General features: G+C 49.0%; 2 protein-coding genes across 2 annotated transcripts in view; one reads left to right on the forward strand and one right to left on the reverse strand.

Annotated features, from left to right (window-relative positions):
* The window catches only part of LOC118095256 (solute carrier family 12 member 3), a 34,323-nt gene extending 20,855 nt beyond the window's left edge, over window positions 1–13,468 (reverse strand). Inside the window, exons 1-5 of the mRNA XM_035136352.3 lie at window positions 13,330–13,468; window positions 5,097–5,404; window positions 4,074–4,175; window positions 3,014–3,089; window positions 1,336–1,431 (exon numbers count right to left, since the gene is read on the reverse strand). Of these exons, the coding sequence (XP_034992243.3) occupies window positions 1,336–1,431; window positions 3,014–3,089; window positions 4,074–4,175; window positions 5,097–5,378 (556 nt within the window). The 5' untranslated portion in view covers window positions 5,379–5,404; window positions 13,330–13,468. The remainder of the gene's footprint in view (window positions 1–1,335; window positions 1,432–3,013; window positions 3,090–4,073; window positions 4,176–5,096; window positions 5,405–13,329) is intronic.
* A 7,983-nt stretch (window positions 13,469–21,451) lies between these two features.
* On the forward strand, window positions 21,452–26,429 carry KLHL33 (kelch like family member 33). Its single transcript, XM_035136899.3, has 4 exons — window positions 21,452–21,996; window positions 22,158–23,106; window positions 23,995–24,165; window positions 25,461–26,429. Exons 1-4 carry the CDS (start codon window positions 21,471–21,473, stop codon window positions 26,062–26,064), a joined length of 2,250 nt encoding a protein of 749 aa, XP_034992790.3. The 5' UTR covers window positions 21,452–21,470; the 3' UTR covers window positions 26,065–26,429.
* Window positions 26,430–26,584: the final 155 nt, after the last annotated feature.

Genomic DNA, 26,584 nt, shown 5'->3' on the forward strand with positions numbered 1-26,584 from the left:
ATTCAGCATAAGGGAATTTCCCTTAAAAAACGGGAGAACTTGACAGCTATGTTGCCAATTATCACTCATTCCACCTTTATCAATGGCCACATTTGCTCCATACATGTAAAGCTCCATTTTAAACAGTCGTAGGTTTCCTCAAATAATTCTGGGAGCTGTAGGCTGTTAAGGGTGCTGACAGTCATCAGGAGACCCTTAACCCCCCCCCCCGGAGCTACAGTTCCCAGGTTGCCGGTGAAGAGGGATTGATTGCTAAACCACTCTGGGAATTGTAGATTAAGGTTGAATCCTGACAAGACAGAAGTACTGTTTTGGGGGGACAGGGGGCGGGCGGGTGTTTGTGTGGGACTCCCTGGTACTGAATGGGATAACTGTGCCCTTGAAGGACCAAGTGCGCAGCCTGGGAGTCATTTTGGACTCACAGCTGTCCATGGAGGCACAGGTTAATTCTGTGTTCAGGGCGGCTGTCTACCAGCTCCATCTGGTACGCAGGCTGAGACCCTACCTGCCCGCAGACTGTCTCACTAGAGCGCTGCATGCTCTAGTTATCTCCCGCTTGGACTACTGCAATGCACTCTACGTGGGGCTACCTTTGAAGGTGACCCGGAAACTGCAATTAATCCAGAATGCAGCAGCTAGACTGGTGACTGGGAGCGGCCGCCGAGACCACATAACACTGGTCCTAAGAGACCTACATTGGCTCCCAGTACGTTTCCGAGCACAGTTCAAAGTGTTGGTGTTGACCTTTAAAGCCCTAAATGGCCTTGGTCCTATATACCTGAAGGAGCGTCTCCACCCCCATCGTTCAGGCTGGACACTGAGGTTCAGCACCGAGGGCTTTCTGGCGGTTCCCTCACTGCGAGAAGCAAAGCTACAGGGAACCAGGCAGAGGGCCTTCTCGGTAGTGGCGCCCGCCCTGTGGGACGCCCTTCCATCGGAGGTCAAGGAGATAAACAACAACCTGACATTTAGAAAACACCTAAAGGCAGCCCTGTTTAGGGAAGTTTTTAATCTGTGATATTTTAATGTATTTTGGTATTTGTTGGAAGCCGCCCCGAGTGGCGGGGGAAACCCAGCCAGATGGGCGGGGTATAAATAATAAATAATAAATAATAAATAATAAATAATAATAATAATAATAATTGTAGCTCTGCAAGGGGAATAGGGGGTCTTCTATTGACTCACAGTATCCTTAACAAAGAATTCTTTGGGGGAAGTCACGGCTGCTGAAAGTGGCCTCGAGGTGCTTTAAACGTATGGTGCGAACGTGGCCATTGCCTAGTACATGGGGGCAAAAGGATTGGCTTCCATTTGGCGAAAAGGAAGATGGCTTACCTGCTTTGACCTTGCCGTTGGTGGAGATGGCTGAGATGGAGAGCCCAGTGATGCTGGTCACCACAGACGACATTATAATGATCAGCCAGGTTAACCCTGGGGAGGGGGGGGAAAGGAGGTAACTGAATGGGTTAGCAATCCTGTCAGCATCACCAACAGACCTCACCAACACCCACTTTCTGAACCGAATGGTTCAGGCCAGTGGTTTTCAACCAGTGTGCCGTGGCACCCTGGGGTGCCTTGACTGATATTCAAGGGTGCTGCAGGCAACACTGACCTCTGTCCGTCTTTCCTTCCCTCCCTCCCATGATGCCTTCTCACATCTCTGCCTCCCAAAGGCTTGTGCGGCTGTTTGTCACAGCTGTCCTGGCTACAAGCTCCGCAGGCGAATTGTGCCTCTGGGGCTGGTCAGGAAGGAGGCACCTCTCTTTGGGGCAGGGGGTGGGGGGCAGCTGACCACGGGCAGTGGTGGTGGCTGCCCGGAGGACTCCCAAGGAGAGGGAGAGGAGGCTGAGTGGACACACTCCACAAGGGAGGGTGTTTGAAAAAGGGTGAGAGGCTGCCAGCTCTGCAGGCAAGGGGTGACACAACTGGGCTCTTGAGCCCCACAGGGGTGTCATAGAAAGAAGGCAGTTGGTCAAGGGAGCCATGAACTCAAAAACGTTGAAAAGGCTACTCCTGGTTTCCCTTCCAAAGTCTCCCAATTGTGTTCACCCAAATGTTCTTTGTTTGCTAGATAGGGATGAAATTCTGGACTGGTTTTTACACACACACACACACACACACACACACACACACACACACACACACGGAAGGCAGATGTGAGCGATTTTTGTTTTACAAATAATCGAAGCCATAATGGAAAAATTCAGAAGAGGAATAAGGGCTGGAATGCAAACAAGAGATTGTATCGGACTAGGTTAGAGTAGTCCTGTTGAAATTAATGAGCCCCCAAAGCCCAATCTGCACTATATATTTAAAACTGTGTCGTGCCACTTTAATCCCCACGCAAAGCTACAATTCCAAGTGGTTTAACAGTCTGTCTTCACAGAGAGGTGTGGAAATATAGCTCTGGGAAGCCATGAATGTTTAAAGGTAAGCTACTGCTTTAGATGTATAAAGCAGATGGGGGCCTTAGTTATGTTAATTAACTTCTGTGGGTATACTCTGAGTAGCACCGGCTACAACTCAAGATTTCACACAAATATTTGAAAATGGTTTCATTTTAAAAAATAAAATCAGATTCTAAATAGTTAAAACCCACTTTCATTAATTACTAACGGTTATCCTGGTTGACAGAACAACCTGACAACCTCAACACATTTATATCTCTTATTTCACATATGGCAGCTCAACTGGTAGAGCATGAGACTCTTAACCTCAGGGTCATGAGTTCGAGTCCCATTCTGGGCAAAAGATTCCTGCATCGCAGTGGGTTGGGCTAGATGACCCTTCATAGTCAACAACTCTTAAATTCTATGGTTCTTCCCTCTTCTCTCCCCCCCTTATGCATACATGATGTAAATGTATTTTCAAACATGTACAGGTGCCCACATCAGGAATCAAGGACCAAGCACAAAAGGGTTGTGTGAAACAGTTCACACAAAAACACACCACAAAAAGAGGACAGTCTCTTTTCCTTTTAGTCCCAGCTGTCCATGGGTAAAAAGACTCTCACCTATCCCGGCTTGTGCAGTTATCCATGGCAAACGAAGGTAAAGGATCACACCCCAGATGTTCAGCATGCACCGGATCTTCAGAAATAGAAGAAGAAGAGGAAAAAAGAAGCTGAGAACCTAATAGCACGCCGACACTAGGGATGGAGGAGAAACTCGATTCAGTATGCATGTGAGCAAATTCTCAGCTTCCGGAACAAGATGCGAACCAACACACCACTATCTTTCAAAATTCGCACTCATCCGAATTTTGCTATGTAGTTCTCCAACTCAACCATGTTTGCATAACTGGGTGCAAAGTGTGCATTAATAGTGACGATAACATGCAAAAGTGGATTTATATTGGGGAAAATTGCTTGCGTACATTATTCCAAACTGCACATTTAAAGGGGTTGGTTAGGACATTCACACCAAAATGCTGGTGAATTTTCATGAAGGGTTTTAAAAAAATAAAACCACAAGTTGCTGCAAAATGTGGAGAACCGAATTTAAGATTTGAAAAGTTAAACTGGGAGTTCTGGTGCCTCCAGATGTTCTGGACTACAATCCCCATCAGCACCAGCCAGCACTGCGGCCCTGGCTGAGTCTGAGGGGAGCTGTAATCCCAAAACATCTGGGGGGCACCAGAACAGCAAAGGTTGAATCTATGTTGTATGTCTTACTGGTTGCCTTTTATGTACAGTGGTACCTCGGTTTAAGAACAGCCCTGTTTACGAACTATTCGGTATATGAACTCCGCAAAATCGGAAGTAGTGTTCCGGTTAGCGAACTTTACCTCAGTCTACGAATGGAAGCCGAATGGTGGAAGGCCACGGGCGGCAGGAGGCCTCATTAGGGAAAGCGTGCCTCGGTTTAAGAATGGCTTTGGTTTAAGAACGGACTTAAGTTCGGACTTAAGAACGGATTAAGTTCGTAAACCGAGGTACCACTGTATATATAATTCAGGACCAATTCATTGGCTGCTGCTGTTCCCAACATTATTGTATACCCCTGGGACTAGATGAGCACCCTCTCCTTTTCCTGCAATCCAATCAATCCACTCATTTCATTTATTGACTTTACCATGACGCCGGTCACCCAGCCAAAGCGGACAGGTTCCACTTCCGGTTCGTCAGCTTCCACATCTTTCTCCTCTGCCTCCACGGCATTGGGGCCTCCTTTACCCTGTGAAAATAATAATAAAGCAAGGGAATGGGATGAGGGAGTTAACAAGCACGCATTGGAATTTAGGGACAGAATAAAACACCCCAAGTTTGGGAGGATGCCAGCGTTCTGTGAATTTCGCATTCGCTTCTTGTTAAGTCTTACTTGGCGCAATGGACAGAAGGAAAAGAGGAGAACTTGGGTCACTTAGGAGGGTGATATTTTAATTGCCCAAGTGGTCTTCTGTAGAAATAGAAACCTTTGTCTCCAAGTGGGAAGGCCCATCCTATCGTGTTACACCAAGGGTGCGGAACCTCTGGCGTCACAGCCGGCTCAAAACATTTTGCCACCTGAGGTGGACTGCAAAATGGCACACAGCCATGCCTTGTCAGAGAAGAAAAAGGGGTGAGTGAAGATCTACACCCGCAACACGGGTGGAATAAAGATCTACATTGGGACCAAGGGTGGGAAGAGACCAGCAGGGCCTCCGTTTTGCCAACAGGCCGCTGTAGAGGTGGCTTAGGGGGAGGCTGCTGAGGAGGACAGAGATCTGGCCTCCAATGATTGTGCTGGGCCTGCTTTTGCCACTGCAGCAGCAGCAGCAGTGGGCAATGCATCCCTTGGAGGCTGGATCTGCTGTCCTGTGGATCCTGCTGCCCAAGGTGGTCGCCTCACCTTGCCTCATGAGTGGGCCGGCCCTATGTGGCCCTCCAGAAGCTGATGAACTCCAACTCTCATCAGCCCCCGCCAGGGATGATGGGAGTTGTAGTCCAGAAAAATCTGAAGGGCCACAGGTTCCCCTCCTCCACTTCACATGCAGGAGAAGGTCCTTCCTTGCCAGCTGTTTTCAAAAGTGTGCTGTTGCACCCAGTGATGTACGTTTTCTGGAAAACTCTGGCAGGCGCCACCTTTTGCGGGAAAGCGTCCTCTAACGGGTCTCACCAGATCTGCATTTCTGAGCATGTCCAGTGAAGGGCGGACCTTCCGCCGCCCAGCAGGTGCTGAAAGGGCGTAGAATTCATAGCGAGGGCAGGCATCAATCGTGGTCTCGTAATCCGGAGGGGCTGAAAGAGATCCGTTTTCCTCCATCTGCGAAGGTGGCGGTAGCTCCGCCGGGCATTTGGGGGCACTCTTGGCTTGTTCCGAGGGGGGTCCATTCTGCATCTTGCGGATCTTAAACCGCCCCAGGGAAAAGATGGTCTTGTATGATAAGTCCTCCTCCATCGTCTAAGCAGGGTCGCTCTTTTCAGCTGTCAGGCGAGAAGCACGGGGAAGAAGCAGCAGAGATGACAGAGTTAAAAGATGGTTCTTAATTGTATGCCTCAAACCATTCTTGGGCTCTGAAACATTCTTTTCATTCACAGGACTCAGCCCAACAATATATGAATTTGCAATAAAGGCATGAGTGTCCCTTAGGATATACAGAGTGCAAAAAAACCCCACATCTAAACCAGACATCTAAATATGAGAAAGGGACTTGGGGGACACGAGATTTGGTGGCAGGGTGTTTGTTGCACTAAAATAGGGTCTGTAATTTTGCACCTGAGGAATCAGCTGGACACCACAACCTGTACAAATGAATAAAGCAAAAGCAAATCCATGTGCAATTTTGGTCCTGCTGCTCTTGGAGTGTGAGCGCTATGCAGGATAACGAAGACTCTGACCCCTTGGCTGCTTAAAATGCAACTAGGCAGTCTCTCTCTCCCTTGATTCTCTCTCACACACACTGGCTGGGGGAGATGAAGAAAGGCAGGGTGTTCAGACAGGCATGCGTAAGGTGGTCAACAGCAGAGTAAAGAGGGTAAATTGTTACACGGGGAGTGGAGAGGGAAACCGCAAAGGAGAGATGGACAGACAGAGATGCAGGCACAGGTATATAGATGCCACACTCCCTTTTTTTTACCTGCTCCTCCGATGTGTCTCTCCACTCAGCCAGCCTTTGGCAACTTATCTCTCTCCAGGCAGCAGGTTCAACTCCTGTCCCCCTTTGCCTTATAAAGGTCCTGGATAATGCCAGGCCTAGCTTTTCCCAAACTGGACCCAACAGCTCCTGGCTGCCCTGATCCCTCCCATATATCCACCCCTTCTCCAAACAGACAAACTTTCCGAGTGCACAGCAGTGCGGTGGGGGGTGGAGAGGGAGATGATTGAAGGCACATCCTGTCCACTCCTTACACATTGACGGGTGACTTAAAAATCCTATTTGCATTGCCTTATCTGCTGCCCCTACAACGTTCTTTCCACTGGGGCCAGTTTGCACAGGGCAATGGAAACTTGAAAAAAGACAATGGGCGACGGGGAGACTGGAGCCACAGGGATCAGCCTGGCTGGACACACGCCGGGCCCATGCGCCAGGGGACCCAGCCAATGGGGTCGAGAACACACGCGCCCCAGGTGAGGCGACCGATGTGGCAGGCAGGTTTAATTGGGGCTGCTCATGGCTGGGTGTGTGTGTGTTTCTGTTCCATGCTGCGACTGAGCCGCCTGGGTCATGGTGCCGCTGACGCAACATTGCAGTCGTTTTCAAAGTGCATTCTGGGGAAGCTCAGAAACGAGCAAGGGGTTCCTCCGTTAGGAGATCCATCAGGGCAGACAAACTTTTGCAAAAGGCAGCTTCCCCGGCACCCCAGCTGACCTGAGCTGACCTTACAATGAGCTGCCACCAAACAGTCCTGGGTGCCATGATCTGGGTAAGATGTGGGAACTTGTGGGAGCTACTTCCTTCTTTGCTGGAACCCTGAGGTCCACCAATCAGTTGCAAAATAGTGTTGAGGGAAGCCGGGGGGGCATAACCAGGTGCAAAATGGCGGCCCATGGGGGGTGGGAAACCAATTGCCTCCTGCACCCCATGAGCCACACACACTGGGATGACTCATATGTACAAGTGCAAAGGTGCTATATGTCTGGGTTAATTAGAAGGATTTCTATATACAGTGGCCCCTCGACTTACGAAGTACTTGACTTACAAAATTTCGAGTTACGAATGAAAAAAAAAGGCCGCACGCTTAAGTTTTTTTCGACATCCGAAAGGAAAACCGTTGCAGTTTAGACAGGGTTTTTTCGACTTACGAATTTTAGATGCGGTTTACTCGACTTACGGATTTTTCCATTTCCAATGCATTCCCACGGGAAACCGCTTTTTTCGACTTACAAACTTTTCGACCTACGAATGTGCATTCGGAACGGATCAAATTTGTAAGTTGAGGGACCACTCACACACACACACACACACACACACACAGAGAGAGAGAGAGAGAGAGAGAGAGAGAGAGAGAGAGAGAGAGAGAGAGAGAGAGAGAGACTGGTGGTCCCTTCCAACTCTACATTTCTATGATTCTATGAACCTAAAAGCAGTAAAGCAGAGAGACTATTAAAAAAAAAGCAGTAAAAACAGTATTATAAAGACAGGGATTCAGCAGTAAGAGGGTTCGATCTTATGCCGCAGGCAAAAAGGATACTGTACAACAAGACACCTGAAGCAATTGATGCATAAACGCTTCATGTATGACTGGCTACCTGCCAGCAACAGGAGGGGTTTTTATTGCTGCCTTTGCAAACCGGCAATCTTCTTGATTCTTATCTAGGGTGCACCATCAGTTCACACAGAGCAACAGCGGGGCCTATCCAACCCTGTGTGAGAACTCATTGTGTACCCAAAATATTTCGCATGGATTTCACCAAGGCACACAAACACACAGAGAAAGAGAAACAACAACAACAACAACAACAACAACAACAACAACAACAGCAGCAGCAGCAGCAGCCTGGCCTCCTCCTCAGGCCTTTAGCAGCAGTTTGGTATATGGGGGGGGGGAATCAAGTTGGCTTTCCATGGAGATCATCTGTAGAGGAAGCTATTTTGTTAAGCAAGTGGAGCAGGGGGATAGTGATGGTGATGATGATTAACTCTGGGGTGAGGTGCGGTGGAGCTAAGAGCCACCCAGTGTAAGTCAATAGAGCAAAAACTAACCTCGGCAGGTGACCTTTACATTTAAAGATGTTTAAAGTAGTAAGCTTGTTCGGTTGCTTGCTTGTTTTATACCCTGCCTGCCCTTCCCAAAGAAGCCCAGGGTGGCAAACAAGTGATAAAGTGATAAAACAATAAAATGTATTGAAAGCAACTTATAAAGGGCTTCTTGAAAGAGGAAGGTCTTCAACAGGCTCCAGAAAACCAAAAGCAAAACAGAATTTTAACAAAATTTGCACCTGTCAATAAACCCAGCTTCTTTGCACTCATTGCCCAGAAACAGGAACAGGAACAGAAGGCAGGAACAGTCGTGCTTCGTACTGAGCAGTTGAGAATAATGTAATCCCCATTTTCCTCCATATATCCCTGAAAGTAAGCTGGGCTATAGCCTAATCTATCTATCATCTATCTATCTATCTATCTATCTATCTATCTATCTATCTATCTATCTATCTATCATCTATCTATCTATCTATCTATCTATCATCTATCTATCTATCTATCTATCTCTATCTCTCTATCTATCATCTATCATCTATCTGTCTAGTAGTGTTAAAATGTAGAGTAAAGGTAAAGGGACCCCTGACCATTAGGTCCAGTCATGACCGACTCTGGGGTTGCGGCACTCATCTCGCGTTATTGGCCGAGGGAGCCGGCGTACAGCTTCCATGTGGCCAGCATGACAAAGCTGTTTCTGGTGAACCAGAGCAGCATACGGAAACACCGTTTACCTTCTTGCCAGAGTGGTACCTATTTATCTACTTGCACTTTGACGTGCTTTCGAACTGCTAGGTTGGCAGGAGCTGGGACCGAGCAATGGGAGCTCACCCCATCACAGGGATTCGAACCACTGATCTTCTGATTGGCAAGCCCTAGGCTGAGCGGTTTAACCCACAGCATCACCTGTGTCCCCTAAAATGTAGGAGCCTGAAATTACTTCTGGAAGGGGCCCAATTCCTGCAGTGATCTAGTTATCTTCTCAAATATTTGTGTGGCTCTAGTTATCTTCTCAAATATTTGTGTGGGGGAAAGAATGTGGCCAGGGGCATCATCTGGGGAGCCGGGAAGCCAATGCCCCCAATTTTTAATGGAGGGGTGCCGCACAATGTGCAATCATAGGGGCAAGCCAGCGCCCTTGGTTGTCTCCGTATTCTTTCCAGGGTTGGGGGGGACAGCTGGGGAAGTTCTTCAAGGTGGGCCCTCCGCCAATGTCTGCCACTATCACCCCTGTCCATTGGCTTATCCTCTCCTCCGAAGCCCAATCCACACCAGTGCCCCAAAGAAATGTTTGGAGCTCAGTGGTTCCCATGCAGAAGGTCCCAGGTTCAATTCCCAGCATCCCCAGAAAGGTCTGGGAATGTCCCCTGAAACCAAGCACACATAGCATTAGCCGCAATCTGTACCTGCCCTGTAGTTTCTTGAGAGATAAATTGCCGCTGGACACGTTTCTTCTCGAAACAGCGTCTACCTGATTGGAAAACTTAAGCCAGGCTCACTTAGCAGCTAAGCTGAGGGATGCACATTCAAGGCAGTCTTTGCATGTGTGCATAGGCTCGCTTCATGAACAGGAGTTGGTGGGGTGGGTTATAGGCAAATGTGACTTGATAAAAGGGGGGGGGGACATGACCTGGCCGAATTTTTCGGCCTCTACTGTGTACATACCAGGCCAGTTGAAAGCAATAGGATTCTCATTTCAGCAAAACAAGGCAACTCATTAATCTGAGAGCATTCTCCAGAAGTTATTAATATGTAAAGGGGTTTGTTTTAGCTCTTGTTTGTAGGTTAAAATGAGAACATCATCAACAACAAAACCCCTAGAGAGCTCATGTTTTATGTCTCTGTAGACACGTTTTTCACCCACACTGTTTGCAATGGCCTGCGGCGACAAGCAAGGCATATTTACCCGTCGAAATAAAATAATTAATACGCGTGCCCTTTTTGGCCTCAAAACTCTTGTTGTTGTTGTGTATCGTAGGCAGGCAGCCAGCCGTCCGACGTGGTCATTTGTTAAGGGCTGGTCCTTGGGATTCTCTCCCATAAAGTTATGCAAGACAGACGGTGGTATCGGAAAATAGTTTTTATGAGTTGCTCAGCTCTATTATTTGAGGAGCTCTTGGATGCCTGAAAAGGTCACAGGTAGTGCCATGTGCCTTGCCTCTCTTTCTTGGCATAGGGCTGCCACTCACCTTATTTTTTCCCCCGCAATGCTCCTATAGCATTTGTGTTAGAAAACCAACAGGTGAAGCACCCCACTCCCTTGGATGGGACGGTGTCAGGGAGCCCTCAGGGGTGATGGGTTTTGTAGTCCACCAACAATCCTCCCCATATCTAGGTTAAAAGAGTTTAGCGGCTGTCAGAGGATCGTCGTGGCTACTCTAGAGCAGGGGTTCCCAACAAAATTTTCTCGAGGACCCCTCATCGAGCCGCTATTGTGACAAGGACCCCCATTAATTCCTAATCCTAAAATTAAAAAGTGAGAGCAAAATTAAGAGTCTTTTTATATTTTATATTTATACGTTTTTTACAGTTACAACAGAGTACTCCATCAGTATACAGTTAGTTTTAATTTTCAGTTCTTAATGAGATGAGTTAAATCTGTCCTTTGAGTCCATTATTTCTGAAATATTAGGTTCCAGGGAGGAGGGAGGGGAATGGAGAAGACAGGGTACCTGCGCAGTAGCGCACAAATGAAGCCGACGCGTGCAAAGCATCTTGGGGAGGTGAGCGTTAGTAGAATGCGCGCACTGCCTCTTTGCAAAACAGTAGTGTTTGTAAAGCGCCACCTAACGGCATACTGCCTCTATCTAATTCTAGTTTTGCGCTAGACTCTGCTCATGCAGGAAGCGGCCAAAACAAAAAATCTGTTATCATACGAAATATATTTAATATATTTTTTAGCATCTTGCGGACCCCTCTGGCATAGCTCGCGGACCCCTGGGGGTCCGCGGACCACCTGTTGGGAACCACTGCTCTAGAGTAACTCTGCCTGAGTCCAGTTTGTCTTCAAAGAAGTTTATTGTGCTATCTATTTACAGTGTAGAGACAGCTCAAAACATGACCTCTCATCCTGAATCAGAATCCGGCAATGGCGTACGACTGTTCCTATGCCAGCAAAGTAGTCTGGGCACCCCAAAACGCCGCCCCCTTGACCTGCGTTGCGGTGCTCTCCTCATTTCTGGCGCCGGAAGGAGCAATGCCCTTTCAGTTTCCTCCCTCAGCAGTTGGTTCCCTGGCTCTGCAGTATCCCCAAGCGTCTGCCTGCATCCCTCCACCTCCGAGCTTCCCCATTGTTCCTCACTCTGATTTCTCTCCCCCTCCGAGTCTCTTCCTCCCCCTCTGGCTGCTTCAGAACCACTGGTGCTCTCTGGACTTGAGGAGGTGGACGTTAGGATGATGGGGGCTGGCTCCCTGTAGGGAGAAATCAGCAGACCCTTTGCTTGGAAATTAAACAAAGGGTCTGCTGGTTCTCTTTAAGGTTTCTAAACTCAAAAGAGCGCAGGGCAATTAAAGGCACAGAAGTCCTGTCCTCTATTGAGTCTGGCAACCCTAATTATCAGCTTTGCAGGGCATGGTGGGGGATGGGATTATCCTCCGCTCACCTCTGCAGAACGAATTCCTGGTTAAAGGCAAAAGTTGGCAGCGCAGCATAAATCCAAATGTTACATAATATGCAAAGCGGCAATTAGATGAGTCTTGTTTCGGAAGATGTACTAGGGGAGATAGTGATGTAATTAAAAGCAGCACTTCCACATAACTACTACATTACCAAGTGGCGTGCTTATTTCTTATCGCTCATGTGTTTGCTGCGCTGGGCTGCTTTGGGAGGAAGGGCTGAGTACAGATATAAAAGATAAATAAACAACAGAACTATTTTAAAAATAAATAAATCTCTAGGCTCTGAAAATATATATATATTAAGGCACAGGTGACCAATTATTTTCTAGCCAATTGGCAGCTTCTCGCAGCAGCAGTGATGCAGGCTGGGAATTTCAGTGGGTCTACTCTGTAGCCCAATATTAGAGAATCATAGCAGTCTCAAAGCTTTTAGCTTTGTTTACTACATTTGAGGAGAATAAACATGCTTAGTTGGATCAGCGTTTCATTGGTCTTCAGTGGGTGAGTTGAGGACCCACTATTTCAACCAAATCTGAGGTGGGTCGCTGTAACAGCAGCACTACCACCGAACAAATCTATGGTTCAAAAGAAAGAAAGAAAAGAAATGGGTAAAAATATATGTGCATGTTTGGGTTAAGTGGGTCTGGAAAGGTTGAAGACAGCTGCTCTAGAGCACCAGAAATTATTCTGAAGCAAATTTCCCTACTTAAGTCCCCTTAACTACCTAGCCACGGGTCAACAATCCAAAAAGAAAGGAAATGATAATGGGTCTGGAAGTATTGCAGGGGCGCAACAGAGAACAGGGACATGTGGGCCTCTAGATTTGATGGACTGCACACACACACACACCCATCTCTGACCATCAGCTATGCTGGCTGGGACACACACGCAATGCAGCTACACCTTTAATAGTTGTGTAAAAAAGGGAATTTCAGCAGGTGAAGCTTTCACAACAACCTACACCTGCTTAGGGAGGGGGTAGTTCACGTTCAGTTCACATTTAAAAGCGAACCTACCTATTTCTGAAGCAATGCAAGGAAAGAAAACTATTGGTAGTTGTTCTGACTCAGCAGGTTTTCCCTGGGGAAAGTGAAAATTTGGATGAGCCGTATATTTCGAAAGGTGCAATACTCTGAATTTTGCAATGCAGTTCTCAAAGCAAGTAAATGTGTGCAATATGTCAGGTTAAAAAAGTGTGCCTCAGAAGGCATGCAAAATGTGTTATATATGGGGACATTGGTTTGCAAATGTGTGTATATTAGGGAAAAACAGCATGCAAAAGTGTCTGTTAGGAGAAATTCACACTAAAACGACTTTGTTGTTGTTGTTTGTTAAGCAAACCTATGTGGAAATGTGGTGAACTGAAGATTGGAAAAATGAGAAACTGAGAGAAAGAAAAATGGACAGCTTTGGCCATCCCTATGCGACTTGTTGAAATTCCCTCTATTAAAGGGACAGGTGCCCTGAGGGTTTCTCTTTGCCTCAGGATTGCCTCAGGATTGCCATGTATTCTTTGCCAGGTGCCTGCATGACAGAAATACGTTCAGCAGAGGAACGCAATGGCATGGGAACGAAGAAATAAATAAGGCTCACCTGCTAAATTTCTGCCTGTCGCACAGCGTTAAAGTCAAACTCTCAAAGGACTCTTGTAGGTAGAACTGCATCAGTCGCAGGTGGGCAAAAAAAGTGGCACCTGGAGAGCTTTTCTCCACAGCTGCAAGGCACAGGGACAGGCCTCGGTGACACACCAACCCCAAATCCACTCTTCTAGTCGCTCAAAAGACACCGCACAGACCAGACTTGACAGCGGTTCACCTCCCTGCAGCGCTGCACGCCAACTCGCAAGTGCAAAGAGGCACGCACTCCAGATTGATGTGATTCACATCTGATAAACCCATGGGATGAGGCCTAATCCTTGGGGCAAAATCCATGTCCCCGCCCCCTTGCCATGCTCTTGCACACATGCAGCATGTAGAAGCCCACGCACCATCACCGAAACTCCCGCCCCGCCCGAGGCTCTCCTCTTACAACACCCCTTCGGGTTGTCTAGGCCTGAGGAAGCTCGCAGAAGGCTCAGAGCTTTTTGGCAGGCCGCGTAGGGAGCAACTTGTAAACGGGTTGAGACTCCGCACACACTGGAGGCGGAAAGCACTTGCTTTGTTACCGGCACTTGCTTTGTGGTAATAACCACATGCATATATATTTTTATGAAATAATGAGTCTCACACTCTCCCTGGCACCCCTTCGGCTGAAACTGGTTAGGCGTAAAAGGAGAAATCTCTGCCTTAGGGGGTTGTTGAGTGTTAAGGAAGCTGTATCTACGAACTGCAACAACATTTATCTGCGAGGGCAACCGAAACAAAATGGGAGCTCCCTGGGAGTATTAAAAAAAAAAAGTCTCAGGAAACTTTCCCTTCCCCAAAGCCTGCTGGATCAGGCCAACGGGCCATCTAGTCCAGCATCCTTTTTTCACAGTGGCCAAACGGAGGCTTATGGGAAACATGCAAGCAGGATTGGAATGCAAGAACAACTCTCCCCTCCTGTGGTTTCCAGCAACTGGTATTCAGAAGTATTGTTGCTTCCAGCTGTGGCAAGATAGCATAGCTGTGGCTAATAGCCATCGATAGCCCTCTCCTCTGAAAGTTTGTCTAATCATCTTTTAAATTGGTTTAAAAGGTGATTAAAGGTAAAGGTAAAGGGGCCCCTGACCATCAGGTCCAGTCGTGTCCGACTCTGGGGTTGCGGCGCTCATCTCGCTCTATAGGCTGAGGGAGCCAGCGTTTGTCCGCAGACAGCTTCCGGGTCATGTGGCCAGAATGACAAAGCTGCTTCTGGCGAACCAGAGCAGCACACGGAAACGCCGTTTACCTTCCCGCCGGAGCGGTCCCTATTTATCTACTTGCACTTTGATGTGCTTTCGAACTGTTAGGTGGGCAGGAGCTGGGACCGAGCAACGGGAGCTCACACCATTGCAGGGATTCGAACTGCCGACCTTCTGATCAGCAAGCTCTAGGCTCTGTGGTTTAACCCACAGCGCCACCTGGGTCCCAAAAGGTGATGAATTCACCTGTAAAACGGAGATGAGAGAGAACCATTGGCTGTGTGACAACAATAAGAATTTCCCCAAACGCTTCAAGCTGTTCAGATGAGATCTGGAATGCATCCCATTTCGTACTTCCATAAACAAAACAAAAAGGAGAATTCCTCTCGGAGTCCAGGGCAGAACATTTGATATTTGGCAGAGGCAGCCTGGGAATTGTAGTTTACCCCTGCCAGAGCTACATTTCCCTTCATCCTTAGCAACCCACAGGCTTCTTTGGGGGAAGTTCTGCACGTGTATGCAGCCGGAATTAATGGGGAAATGCTGAAAGCATGTGTTCCAGAAGAAAAGTGCTGAAACCTCACATATCTTCTAATCCTTCTGTGCTCCCAGAAAACTGCACCACGTGCGCATATTAATAGGTAAACAGTTTTGCCCTGAGAAAGCTTTCAAGTTATGCCGCAGAGGAGGTGTGAACCTGGCAATGCCCACCTCCTCCTTAGAAACACCACTTTCCCCCTCTGCCCCACATTTTTTATGTGTGTGGTAATGAGTCACTGGAATGTCGAAGGAGCCGAGTTTTAATTCTGACCCACGTGGCTGTAGCATTGGAGAGAAGAAAACGAGGCCATCTGCAAAGAACAAAGTGTCCCGCGGTCCGTCTGCAGTGCAATGTTTTAAGAAATGCTGATGGACTTGTCCCTTCGCTGGTGTGCCAGCTCTGTGTCGCAAGGAAGTATTGAGCAAGGTATTGTAAGGGACATACAAATGATTTTGGAATTCAGATGATGTCCCAAACCCAAATTGATTTCATTAACGTACTTGAGAGACGCTGTTCCAAAAGATAAAAGAGAAATCATTACAGTATTTCGTATGGTTTGTAGCAGCAAGGATACTTTATGCCAAGTACTGGCGGGGTGGGGGGAGAAAGAAAGAAAGAAAGAAAGAAAGAAAGAAAGAAAGAAAGAAAGAAAGAAAGAAAGAAAGAAAGAGAGGGTGCCCTCAGTTATGAGAAGGGCATATGAAGTTATGGGAGTCTGTAACTCCAAGCAGGATGCTTTGGGATAATGTAAGAGAGAAAAGAAGGAGTCCTGTTTAATAATAATAATAATAATAATAATAATAATAATAATAATAATAATAATAATAATAATGCCCGGCCCATCTGGATGAGTTTCTGGGCACCTTCCAGTACAAATAAAAACATAATGTCAGACATTAAAAACTTCCCAATACGTGGCTGCCTTCAGATGTCTTCTAAACGTTTTTGTAGCTCTTTACCTCCCAGGTGGGGCTGTGGGTTAAACCACTGAGCCTAGGGCTTGCTGATCAGAAGGTCGGCGGTTTGAATCCCTGTGACGGGGTGAGCTCCCGTTGCTTGGTCCCAGCTCCTGCCAACCTAGCAGTTCGAAAGCACGTCAAAGTGCAAGTAGATAAATAGGTACCACTCTGGTGGGAAGGTAAACGGTGTCTCCATGTGCTGCTCTGGTTTGCCAGAAGCGGCTTAGTCATGCTGGCCACATGACCTGGAAGCTATACGCCGGCTCCCTTGGCCAATAATGCGAGATGAGCGCGCAACCTCAGAGTCGGTCACGACTGGACCTAATGGTCAGGGGTCCCTTTACCTTTTTACCTCCTTAAAATATGTTGGAGATGACTGCTAGTGCTAACCCTTTTCCAGTTTTGTAAAGCCTGTAATTCACCAGAACTTATACTGGTTCCTGTTTTTATTTTGCATTGATATGTGTTTTACCCCTGATAATTCTCCCCCCCCTTACTAATTTTATCAGAAGTATACACTTACACCTGTAAGTGTACACCTTACACCTGTGTGTGTGCGCGAGAGAGAGCGAGAGCGTATAAAAACATAAAAACTTAAGAAGAGCCTGCAGGATCAGGCCAATGGCCCATCTAATCCAGCATCCTGTTCTCACTGCAGCCAGCCAGATGCCTGTGGGAAACCAGTAAGCAGAACATGAGCACAGGAGCCCTTTTCCCACTGGTGGCTTCCAGCAACAAGCATTCAGAAACATTACTGCAGAGGGCAGGGCATAGCGATCATAGCTAGTATCCACTGATAGCTGTCTCCTCCACGAATTTATCCAATCCTCTTTTAAAGCCATCCAAGTTGGTGGCCGTGACTTGCCTCCTGGGGGAGCAAGTTCCATATACAGTGGTACCTTGACTTACAAAGACGATCCATTCCGCGGCCGTCTTCGTAAGTCGAAGTCTTCGGTTCTCGAAGTGCCTGTTCTGCACATGCACGAAGCGCGATTTCGCACTTCTGCGCATGCACCGACCACACGAGCCGCTTCTGCGCAGGCGCAGAACGCGCGTGGGGCAAAAAGACTTCCGGGGTTGTCAACTTCGGAAGTCGAAACCTTCGGAAGTCGAGTCGTTCAGTTGTCGAGGTACCACTGTATACGTAAATATATTTGTTAACTTATTTGTTAACTTCATTTGAAAGCAATAAAAAACGAAGTGCTCCTCTTTCCACCTGCCTTCCCCCCCCCCAACTCAGTTCCTCTCCATGTTTATGATCCAGGTCAAGGGTCAGCAAACCTTTTCAGCAGCGGGCCAGTCCACTGTCCCTCAAACCTTGTTAGGGGGGACCAGACTATTTTTTTGGGGGGGGGAATGAATGAATTCCTATGCCCCACAAATAACCCAGAGATGCATTTTAAATAAAAGGACACATTCTACTCATATAAAAACACGCTGATTCCCGGACCATCCGCAGGCCGGATTTAGAAGGTGATTGGGCCGGATCCAGCCCCCAGGCCTTAGTTTGCTTACTCATGCTCCAGGTGTTTCTGCCCCCCCCCCCATGCAAATCCCCTAATTCTCTTTATGGCCCATTGGAAAAACCAGTCTGGACAAAAAGTTTTCCGAGACTGTGGATGGAATTCCCCTACGATGCAAATGAAGCTGGCAAAGAGGAGATTAAAGAGCCCTTTTCCAGAGGTGTAGCCCTGTCCTAAAAAAGGGCACGCCCATACTTATTTCTCATTCCTTTCCCAGATCTCGGGCCAGAACCTGGGCACATTTCTGTCCCCAGCTCAGCCGCCTCCATCGTACTCTGCTCCTTCCTCATGTTTTCCAGAGTCTCTGCTCTCCAGTCACATAGAATCATAGAACGTGAAGAAACCCCCAGGATCATTGCCCCATCACCTTACTTAGAATTCCATACGCTCTGAATATAAGAGAAAAGGGGGATATTATTCAAGGCTGCATGACCACCAGACTGTGGAAGAGCATTCAAAGCCTACCCACCCACCCTCCCGGCCACCGCAAAAAAAAAAAAAGTTTATTCTTCACAGACCTATAATTCCCAGCACCCTTAACAAACTACAGTCCTCAAGTAAGTTTCTTTGTAGGGGACAAAGATATGCTTTAAAGATCGGCCTCAGACCCTGGAAAAATGCTACATATAAAAAGCTTCCCGTCTTTTTCAGCCCCACGTTCCATAATCTCTAGCTTTTCAGCGACGTAAACATTCCCAGCAATGTTCAAGGTGTTATAAAAAAAAAAACTTGAATGATTCAGCCTGAATTTTTCAGTTCCTTGGACCAGTTACATCTGGCTTTGACTTCTGCCTGCTCTCTCTTCCTTCAATAGCTCAGGCTGGGCTATAATTAACCTCACAAGTTTCCACGTGGGCCAAATTCCCCAGGGGTCAACACTCCAGCTACGGGTTCTTCATAGGCTAAGGAAAGCCCCCCCCCCAGTCTGGACAGACCCAACAGGTGAGAGACTTGAGTTTGGGACCCCCAGGACGGTACTGAGCAGCTCAGCAATGCCGGGAGTATTTAGGAAGAGCTTTATTGTGGGGCGAGGGGGGGTTAGCGGTGGGGGGGTGGGCTGTACTATGGGATTTGGATATACACACACTGCCTTTCCCCCAATTAAGCTCTTAAGAAAGGCAGGTGTCTTAACTCCATCTAAGCCTAAGGTTTTGCAACTTAAGCGCCTACGGCAGTTTTCTAAGAATGTACCAGGTGCGAAAGCACAACACAGACAGACACCCAGCCCTCCTCCTCCTCGCAAACTGAGTCATACAACGCACTCATGCATGTGCAACACATTATAGCAGCACAGGTATGTCCCTGCGGAGATACCACAAAAATGCCGCGCTGGCTAGAACATTGCGATCACTCTGGCTTCCAAGAAATTTGCGCACAGCTCCGCCGCTTGCTCTCCGATTCGGATCACAAGCACACATCACGCAAATGTAACATGCACACTCTTTGCGGCTGTAATTAAAGCACACTTGCTTTTTATGCATCATCTATATAACACCCACCTACCCACACCGCCAAAGGTTTTCCAATGTTTGCTGCAGGGAAAATGAGGGTGCTAGAAGGCAGGCTGGCAGCAGTGCTAGTTTCCCCTCCCCCTTCCTTTCTCCTCTTCCAGCCATTCTTCTCATTTGGGGACAGAGAGCTTTGTGTTTCTCACATGGTGATGGAGAGAAGTGGACAACCCTGCTCTGTTACCGGTGCCAAAATAGGGTTCAGTTGTCCAATGAGGCAGCTTTGGTCCACAGCACTGTGGTGGGAGGCAACCACCTCGGGTTCAAGGATGGGTTTGAGGGGGCTCAGCAGTTACAGGCTCCTGCCTGTACTTTTCTATTGGAGAACAAAGCTGTGAGGCCTGGCCTGCTTCTCCTGTTGCCTCAGGTGTGGTGGAGAATGCAGTGGTGCCTCGCAAGATGAATTTAATTCATTCCGTGAATCAAATCGTTTTGCGAAAAATTCGTCTTGCAAATCGCGGTTTCCCATAGGAATGCATTGCAATTTTTTTTTTTGCCCATAGGAACGCATTAATTAAATTTCAATGCATTCCTATGGGAAACCGCATTTCGCAAGATGAATTTTTTTGCAAAACAATTTCGTCTTGCAAGTCACCATCAGATCTCTTGCGAAAAATTTGTCTTGCAGGGCATTCATCTTGCGAGGTACCACTGTACCGGTTTTGCCAATATTGAAATAGGAGTCAGTTGTGCCAGTTCAATTAGATTCTCCAGATGGAACAGTACAGACGCCATTTTGTCCTTCACCTCAGGCAGCAAAATGTTTCAGTGAGGAGACACGGACTACATTCACACCATAGATATAAAGCAGGGGTGCCATTTGCCATTTACAGGGGCCGTGGGTCCCCTCCCAATATTTTCAAGAAGCGGGCCAGATCTGTGCCCCCCCAAATCCCATGGAAATCCTCAAAAGGACATGCCAGGACGAAGATGCTTGGCCCTGCCGTGTCCTTTTGAGGATCGTCAAAGGGACACATGGGGCTAAGCATCTCTGCCCCACATGTTCCTTTCACAAAGCTAAAGGAGCTGGCGGTGGGTCGGTGAGGGATGGCGGGCTGAATCGGCCTGGCCAGGTTGGGGAGGGTGCCGCACGTGGGACGTCATGCATGCGCAACGGGCCCCCACAATGTTGGGCGCAACTCAACGCCTATGATATAAAGCACAAGGCATCGCTTTAGACAGTCATGGCTTCCCTGCCCCCTGTCCCCCCACAGAATCCTGGGAGATGTGGCTTGTTAAGTGTGTTGAGAGTTTGTTAGGAGACCCCTATACACCTCCCAAAGCCACAATTCCCAGAGTGCTTTAACAATCAGTACAGGGAACTAAAGAGCCAGGATGCTGGCTCCCTGCTCCCTCACCTGCCGGCTGATTTTCCTGCAGAGCCCAGAGCCTCCATGGAGGCAGGGAAGGACTTGGAGAAGCCAAGTGGGGAGATGGAACCAGAGGTGAGAGTGAATGAATGGGAGGGTCTAGTTCTGCTACCTAAAAACCAGGCACTGCCTTTGCAAATGGGAGCCGACTTACCCACTTGGAGTGTGCGTTTGAAACCCCGACCTCGCCGCAACATGAATGAGTCTCGCAAGTGAGCATGCTGCACCTCTTCTTTAAAAGCTTAGTGGGTGGAGCATGGAGAATAGTTTCCGTCCATTTCTGAACTTCTTGTTTGCTCTTGAACTCCTGAACCATGACTCCTGAGTCTAGTGTCTGCTGCTATTATTCCTCTGAACTTACGGACAATAAGAGCCTCTGTTGGGGGGCAGGACCCAGGACAGTTAAGGGCACTGGGAACTGTAGCTCTGTGAGGGGGTAAACTACAATTCCCTATATTCTTTGCGAGGAATGTGCTTTTAATGCACGGTGTGTACGCAGCCTTAGACAACAATTTTAGAATCTTTTACACTCGAAATCTTTTTTATTCTTTGGTGTGAAATATTATGATGGTGGCAGCTGTTGGGGAAAGAAGCTCTGTCACCACACAAGCAATTGCAGTGTGGACTGTGGCAGTGTTTTAAATTTGGGTTACTTGAGGGCGTGTTTTGTTTTGGGATGTAACTGTGCATCTCCATCTCCAGTTCTATGACATTCCTTTACCTTCAGAAAGTTCTTCCTGGTGTTTAGTCGGAATCTCCTTTCTTGTAACACAAAGCCCATGGTTTGGGTCGGACTCCCTCTGAAGGTGGTGTGGTGGACTCTCCTTCATTGGAGGTTGGATGGCCACCTGTCATGGATACTCTAGCTGAGATCCCTGCATTGCAGGGGGCTGGACTGGATGACCCTCGGGGCTCCCTTCCCACTCTGCAGTTCTATGATTCGCAGGTGCTGCCTTGCCTTATGATTTTCATTCCTTCTCTTCCCACAGGTCAGTCTTCTTTTCAAGAGGCGATGTCATGCACCGACAGCCCCTCAGAGGGCGCTGTGGAGCAGCAGCTGGAGCTGCGGAATGAGGGCCACGCCGATGGGTTCTTTGCTGTGGCTCAGCAGCTGAGAGAGCAGCATCATCTCGTGGACGTGTTTGTCAAACTGGGCCTAAGGGACTACGAAGCCCACAGCGCTATCCTTGCTGCAGTGAGCTCGGTCTTCCGGCAACGCTTGGAATGTGGGGAGCATGGCGTGGTGGAGCTGGATGGCGTGACCACGCCATGTGGCTGGGAGGCCCTCTTGAATTTTGCCTACACTGGGGAGCTGGAGGCCACACCGGAGAAGGCTGGGGAGATCTTAGATGCCGCAGAGGCCCTGGGCGTCCCTCGCGTGGCCGAGATTTGCAAGGCGGTGTTAATTGGGATAGAGGCAGAGGACAGGCTGAGTCCAGCAGATGAGAAATGGGAGACGCTGCGGGGCCTGGAGGAGCTTTATAAGAAAGGCGTCGGCTGGGACCTGGAGCTTAAAGCCGAGGAAGATATCTATCGAGGTGAACAAGGCAGAGCTTGAGGGGAAGCCCCACATACTGATAGGAAAGGGATCTGTGAGGTGGGATGGAATGGGAAGGCTAGATGTTTTGGGTTTGGGACTATGGGTTCCTAACCGAGATATAGCTGTTTGGTCCCCTGATCTCATCTTCCCTCCTTCCAGTTCACCGACTAGCCTTGGCCTGCGGCTGCGAGTTCTTCCATGGCATGTTCACCAGTGGCATGAAGGAATCCCGCCAGGCGGACGCCCCTCTCTGCACCCGCTTCACCGCAACTGACCTGGGCCTGGTCATCTCCTTCGTGTACTCGGGAACAGTGGGAGGTGGATGGGACAACCTCTTTGATGCTGCCCAGGCTGCCCTCCAGTATCAGGTCTCCGGCATCTTGGAACTCTGCCTGGATTTCTTCCGCCACAAGCTGACTCCTGAATCCAGCTTGGATGTCCTCTCTTTCGCACGTGCCTACGGCCTTCATGATCTGGAAAGCGCCGCAGAGAACTTTGTGCTGAGGAACTTTGCTCACGTCACGAGGACGCCCAAGTTCCTGGACCTTCCGGCCAGCCAGCTTGTGCACTTCCTCAGCTCCGATGCCCTCTATATCCTCAATGAATTGGAGGCCTTCCAAGGAGCCGTCCGGTGGCTGGAAGCTGACTGGGATGGACGGATGGACCGTGCCGAGGAAGTATTGCGTTGCATCAGGTTCCCTCTGATGTCCACCCGGGAGCTCAAACAGGTTCGCGCGGTAGAGATGATGGCCTCCCCAGGCCGGCTCTATAGCCTCATGGTCGAGTCCTTAGCTAGCATCCCTCCAGGCCCTTCCAAGCTGGAGCAACTCCCTTGCCGGGTGAGGTACCCAGAGAAGGTGATTGCCATCAGCGGAGGAGATACGCTGGCAAAGAATATGGCCACTCGCAGCCCTAGCCGGGACTTCTGGTTCGCCCACCGGTTCGTTAGCAGCATCGGATTGGTCAAGCAGATTGAGTGGCGCCGTCTTGGGGAGCTCCCAGAGGGGGCACGCTTCCGGCATGCTGTGGCGGTCAAGGACAATGTGATGTACATCTTTGGGGGAAAGGACTACTATGGCACCAGGAACACCATGTGCTCAGTGTTCAAGTGAGACGAGGATTCTTGCCTTTGGAAGTAGAGTGGGTGAGAGGGAAAGAACCAGGTTGCAAACTCCGCGATGTGAGAAGAGTTGTGGGTGGGGCATGGGAATGATAAACAGGTCTTCTTCAGAATCAGTATTTCAGCAGGGAGATAATCAGTACAGTTGTTAGGCCAGAGTGGAGGTGGATGTTTGGAGAAGTAGCTTATTGAACATGGTGATGAGGGGGCAAAAGAGGGGTGGGGGGCAAAAGCAGGTCAGAGATGGCGTGCAGAGCAATCAGAATGTCCATAACTGGTGCTGGCCTGACCTGTAGAGTTTTATAGGGCTCTCCAGCCAACCAGAAGACTGGGCTGGGAGCCAATCAAAGCCTGGTACACAGGCAGTGAGAAAGATTAGAATAGGCACCCCCAAACTCTGGCCCTCCAGATGTTTTGGACTACAATTCCCATCTTCCCTGACCACTGGTCCTGCTAGCTAGGGATCATGGGAGTTGTAGGCCAAAACATCTGGAGGGCCGCAGTTTGGGGATGCCTGGATTAGAAGATTCCCCTCGCGTCTCAGTCCTGATTGGCTGCAGCTGCCACCAGGAGCAGCAGCCCCAATAGGTTTTGGCTCATCCCTGGGTTCCAGTAACATACGCCCTGGATGTTAGTGATTGACTGGCTCAAGAGAATGAAAAATAGGATTGTTGGTGTGCAGCATTTGCAGCATTTGCTGTCCAGAAATTTGACATGGATGTTCTAAAGCCACTGTGGAAAAGGTGGAAAGATGTGAAGGACAGACAACATGAGGGATGCTTCTGAACCTTTAATTTTAGGAACAGATTCAGAATTGCAGGGAGGTGGGGTTGCTTCCAAGCACCATCTTTGTTCCCTGACACTTCTCTCTTGCAGGTTCGACCCTCTCTGTGGGAGTTGGGAGCGGTTGGCCGACATGACAAGTCACCGGAGCTATTTCCAGGTGCTCTACCAGGATGGCTTTTTCTATGCCCTGGGGGGCAGCTCCAACGATGCCTACTGCCTGGATACAGTGGAGTGCTATGACCCCCAGACCAATGCCTGGAGGTGAGGAATTGCGTGTTGGGGGGGGGGCTTTGTCAAACCTCACCTGGAGTCCAGAATCGGGCGCAGCATTTTCATCTGCATATAGACACATGGAATGGGTTCAGAGGAGGGGAACCATCAGCAAAACAAGTCCAAGAGTGAAGGAACTGGATAAATTTTAACCTGGGTGGGATATGTTACCTGAGGTGGGACCCAGGTAACAAATGATTTTGGGGTGTGTGTGAGAGAGTGACAAAGTAAAATATTGAAACAAGGAGCACAAGTTTCTCAGGAGTGCAAAAAATGACAATATCAGTAGTGCCTGTACATTTTGCCTTAAATTTCAGGTTGTACAGATGCTAGAAACTTAGGATACACTTTTAAAGTGGCATTGCATCACTTTACACAGTTGTGGCTTACGCTAAGAAACCCTGGGATTTGTAGTTTCCTAGAGAAGTTACAGGGACCCAGGTGGCGCTGTGGGTTAAACCACAGAGTCTAGGGCAGGGGTCCCCAAACTAAGGCCCAGGGGCCGGATGCGGCCCAATCGCCTTCTAAATCCGGCCCGCGGATGGTCTGGGAATCAGCATGTTTTTACATGAGTAGACTGTGTCCTTTTATTTAAAATGCATCTCTGAGTTATTTGTGGGGCATAGGAATTCTTTCATATTTTTTTCCAAAATATAGTCCGCCCCCCCCCCCACAAGGTCTGAGGGACAGTGGACTGACCCCCTGCTGAAAAAGTTTGCTGACCCCTGGTCTAGGGCTTGCTGATCAGAAGGTCGGCGGTTCGAATCCCCGCGACGGGGTGAGCTCCCGTTGTTCGGTCCCAGCTCCTGCCCACCTAGCAGTTCGAAAGCACATCAAGGTGCAAGTAGATAAATAGGGACCGCTCCGGCAGGAAGGTAAACGGCGTTTCCGTGTGCTGCTCTGGTTCGCCAGAAGCAGCTTTGTCATGCTGGCCACATGACCTGGAAGCTGTCTGCGGACAAACGCCGGCTCCCTCGGCCTATAGAGTGAGATGAGCGCCGCAACCACAGAGTCGGACACGACTGGACCTGATGGTCAGGGGCCTCTTTACCTTTAGAGAAGTTAGACTGGCTCCCTCCTTGTGTTCTTCTGCCAGCTGATGAAGACCTTTATATTCCAACAGGTTTGGGGGAAGTGACTGTTTCTGAGGAAAGGGCTGGCACTGTGATGCTCCTATTGTTGCTGTTGTTGGGGGACCACCACCACCTCTTGCCGTTATGAATTCCATGGTTTAACTATGTGGTTGTGTGAATAATATACATTTCCTTCCTGTTCCTTCCCACTAGGCTGTGTGAACCTCTGCCCGCTCCTCTCTGTGGCCACGCAGCCTGCATCCTGGACGGAGTCATCTACGTCTCCGGGGGCAGCGATGGCTCGTGCCGCTGCCAATCCTCCCTGATCCAGTACCGCCCGGGCGCAGCGCCCATCCCGCAGGCCATGATGCGAGAGGAGCGCGCAGGCCACAACATGGAAGCCATGGGTGGGCGTCTCTACGTGGCAGGAGGCCTGCGATGGCGGGATGGCCACGGGGGCTACGCTGACCAGCTGGCCTGCGAAGTGTACAACCCGGGCCTGGACGTGTGGGCCGCCCTTGCCCCTCTGCCCCAGGCCCACGTTATCGCCGCCTCCGCCGTCTTGGACGGAGAGCTCTACATCATGGGAGGCTACAGCCACAACACCTATCGCGATACCCACATGATCCACTGCTATAACCCGACCCATGACCGCTGGGTCAGTGTCGGGACGCTGCCTCAGGCTTACGCCGACCTCAGGGCCTGCATCTTAGAAGTTCCTCCTTCTCTGAGGAGGAAACAGCCCTCGCCCTTAGATACGGCAAGTGTGGAGATCCCTGCTGATTCTTCAACAGAGTTGCCGTATCAGTACTCCTGAGACGCCTCCGCAGTTTTCTGTGGAATCACCTGCACAGCTTTAATAGGGGCAGAAACTCTAGGAATAGTTTGCACATGCATGCGTGATTTCTCTGTGCCCGTGCAGCAGGGGCAGGCGGACCTGGCAGTCCTTTGCACATTAACTGGACTCCAGCTCCCATTAGCCATAGCCAGCAGCATGGACAGGTGTTGAGGATTATAAGAGCTGTAGCCTACAAGGACAGCTAATGGGTGCCAGGGTACCCACCTTCTAGGGTGCTTGCAAAAAGTCTCGGTGATTATCCCCTCAAAAAACAACAACAACAACCACCCAGCAAGGCATAACAGAAAGTTTTGTTTCCATGCTCAACTTGTGGCTGAGCTTCTCCTGCATTGAACGCACCCCTTAAACACCGCACCGAAAAGAAGTTACACAAAAAGGGACTCCACGTGGACCCCTCCTGATGGACGCAATACCACACTAGATGTGTACTTCGACTGCTTCCACCACAGAATCCAAACGGATGTGACCAGAAAACACC

Source organism: Zootoca vivipara, chromosome 12 (assembly GCF_965207765.1).
Source record: "Zootoca vivipara chromosome 12, rZooViv2.hap1.1, whole genome shotgun sequence".
Lineage (NCBI taxonomy): Eukaryota > Metazoa > Chordata > Lepidosauria > Squamata > Lacertidae > Zootoca > Zootoca vivipara.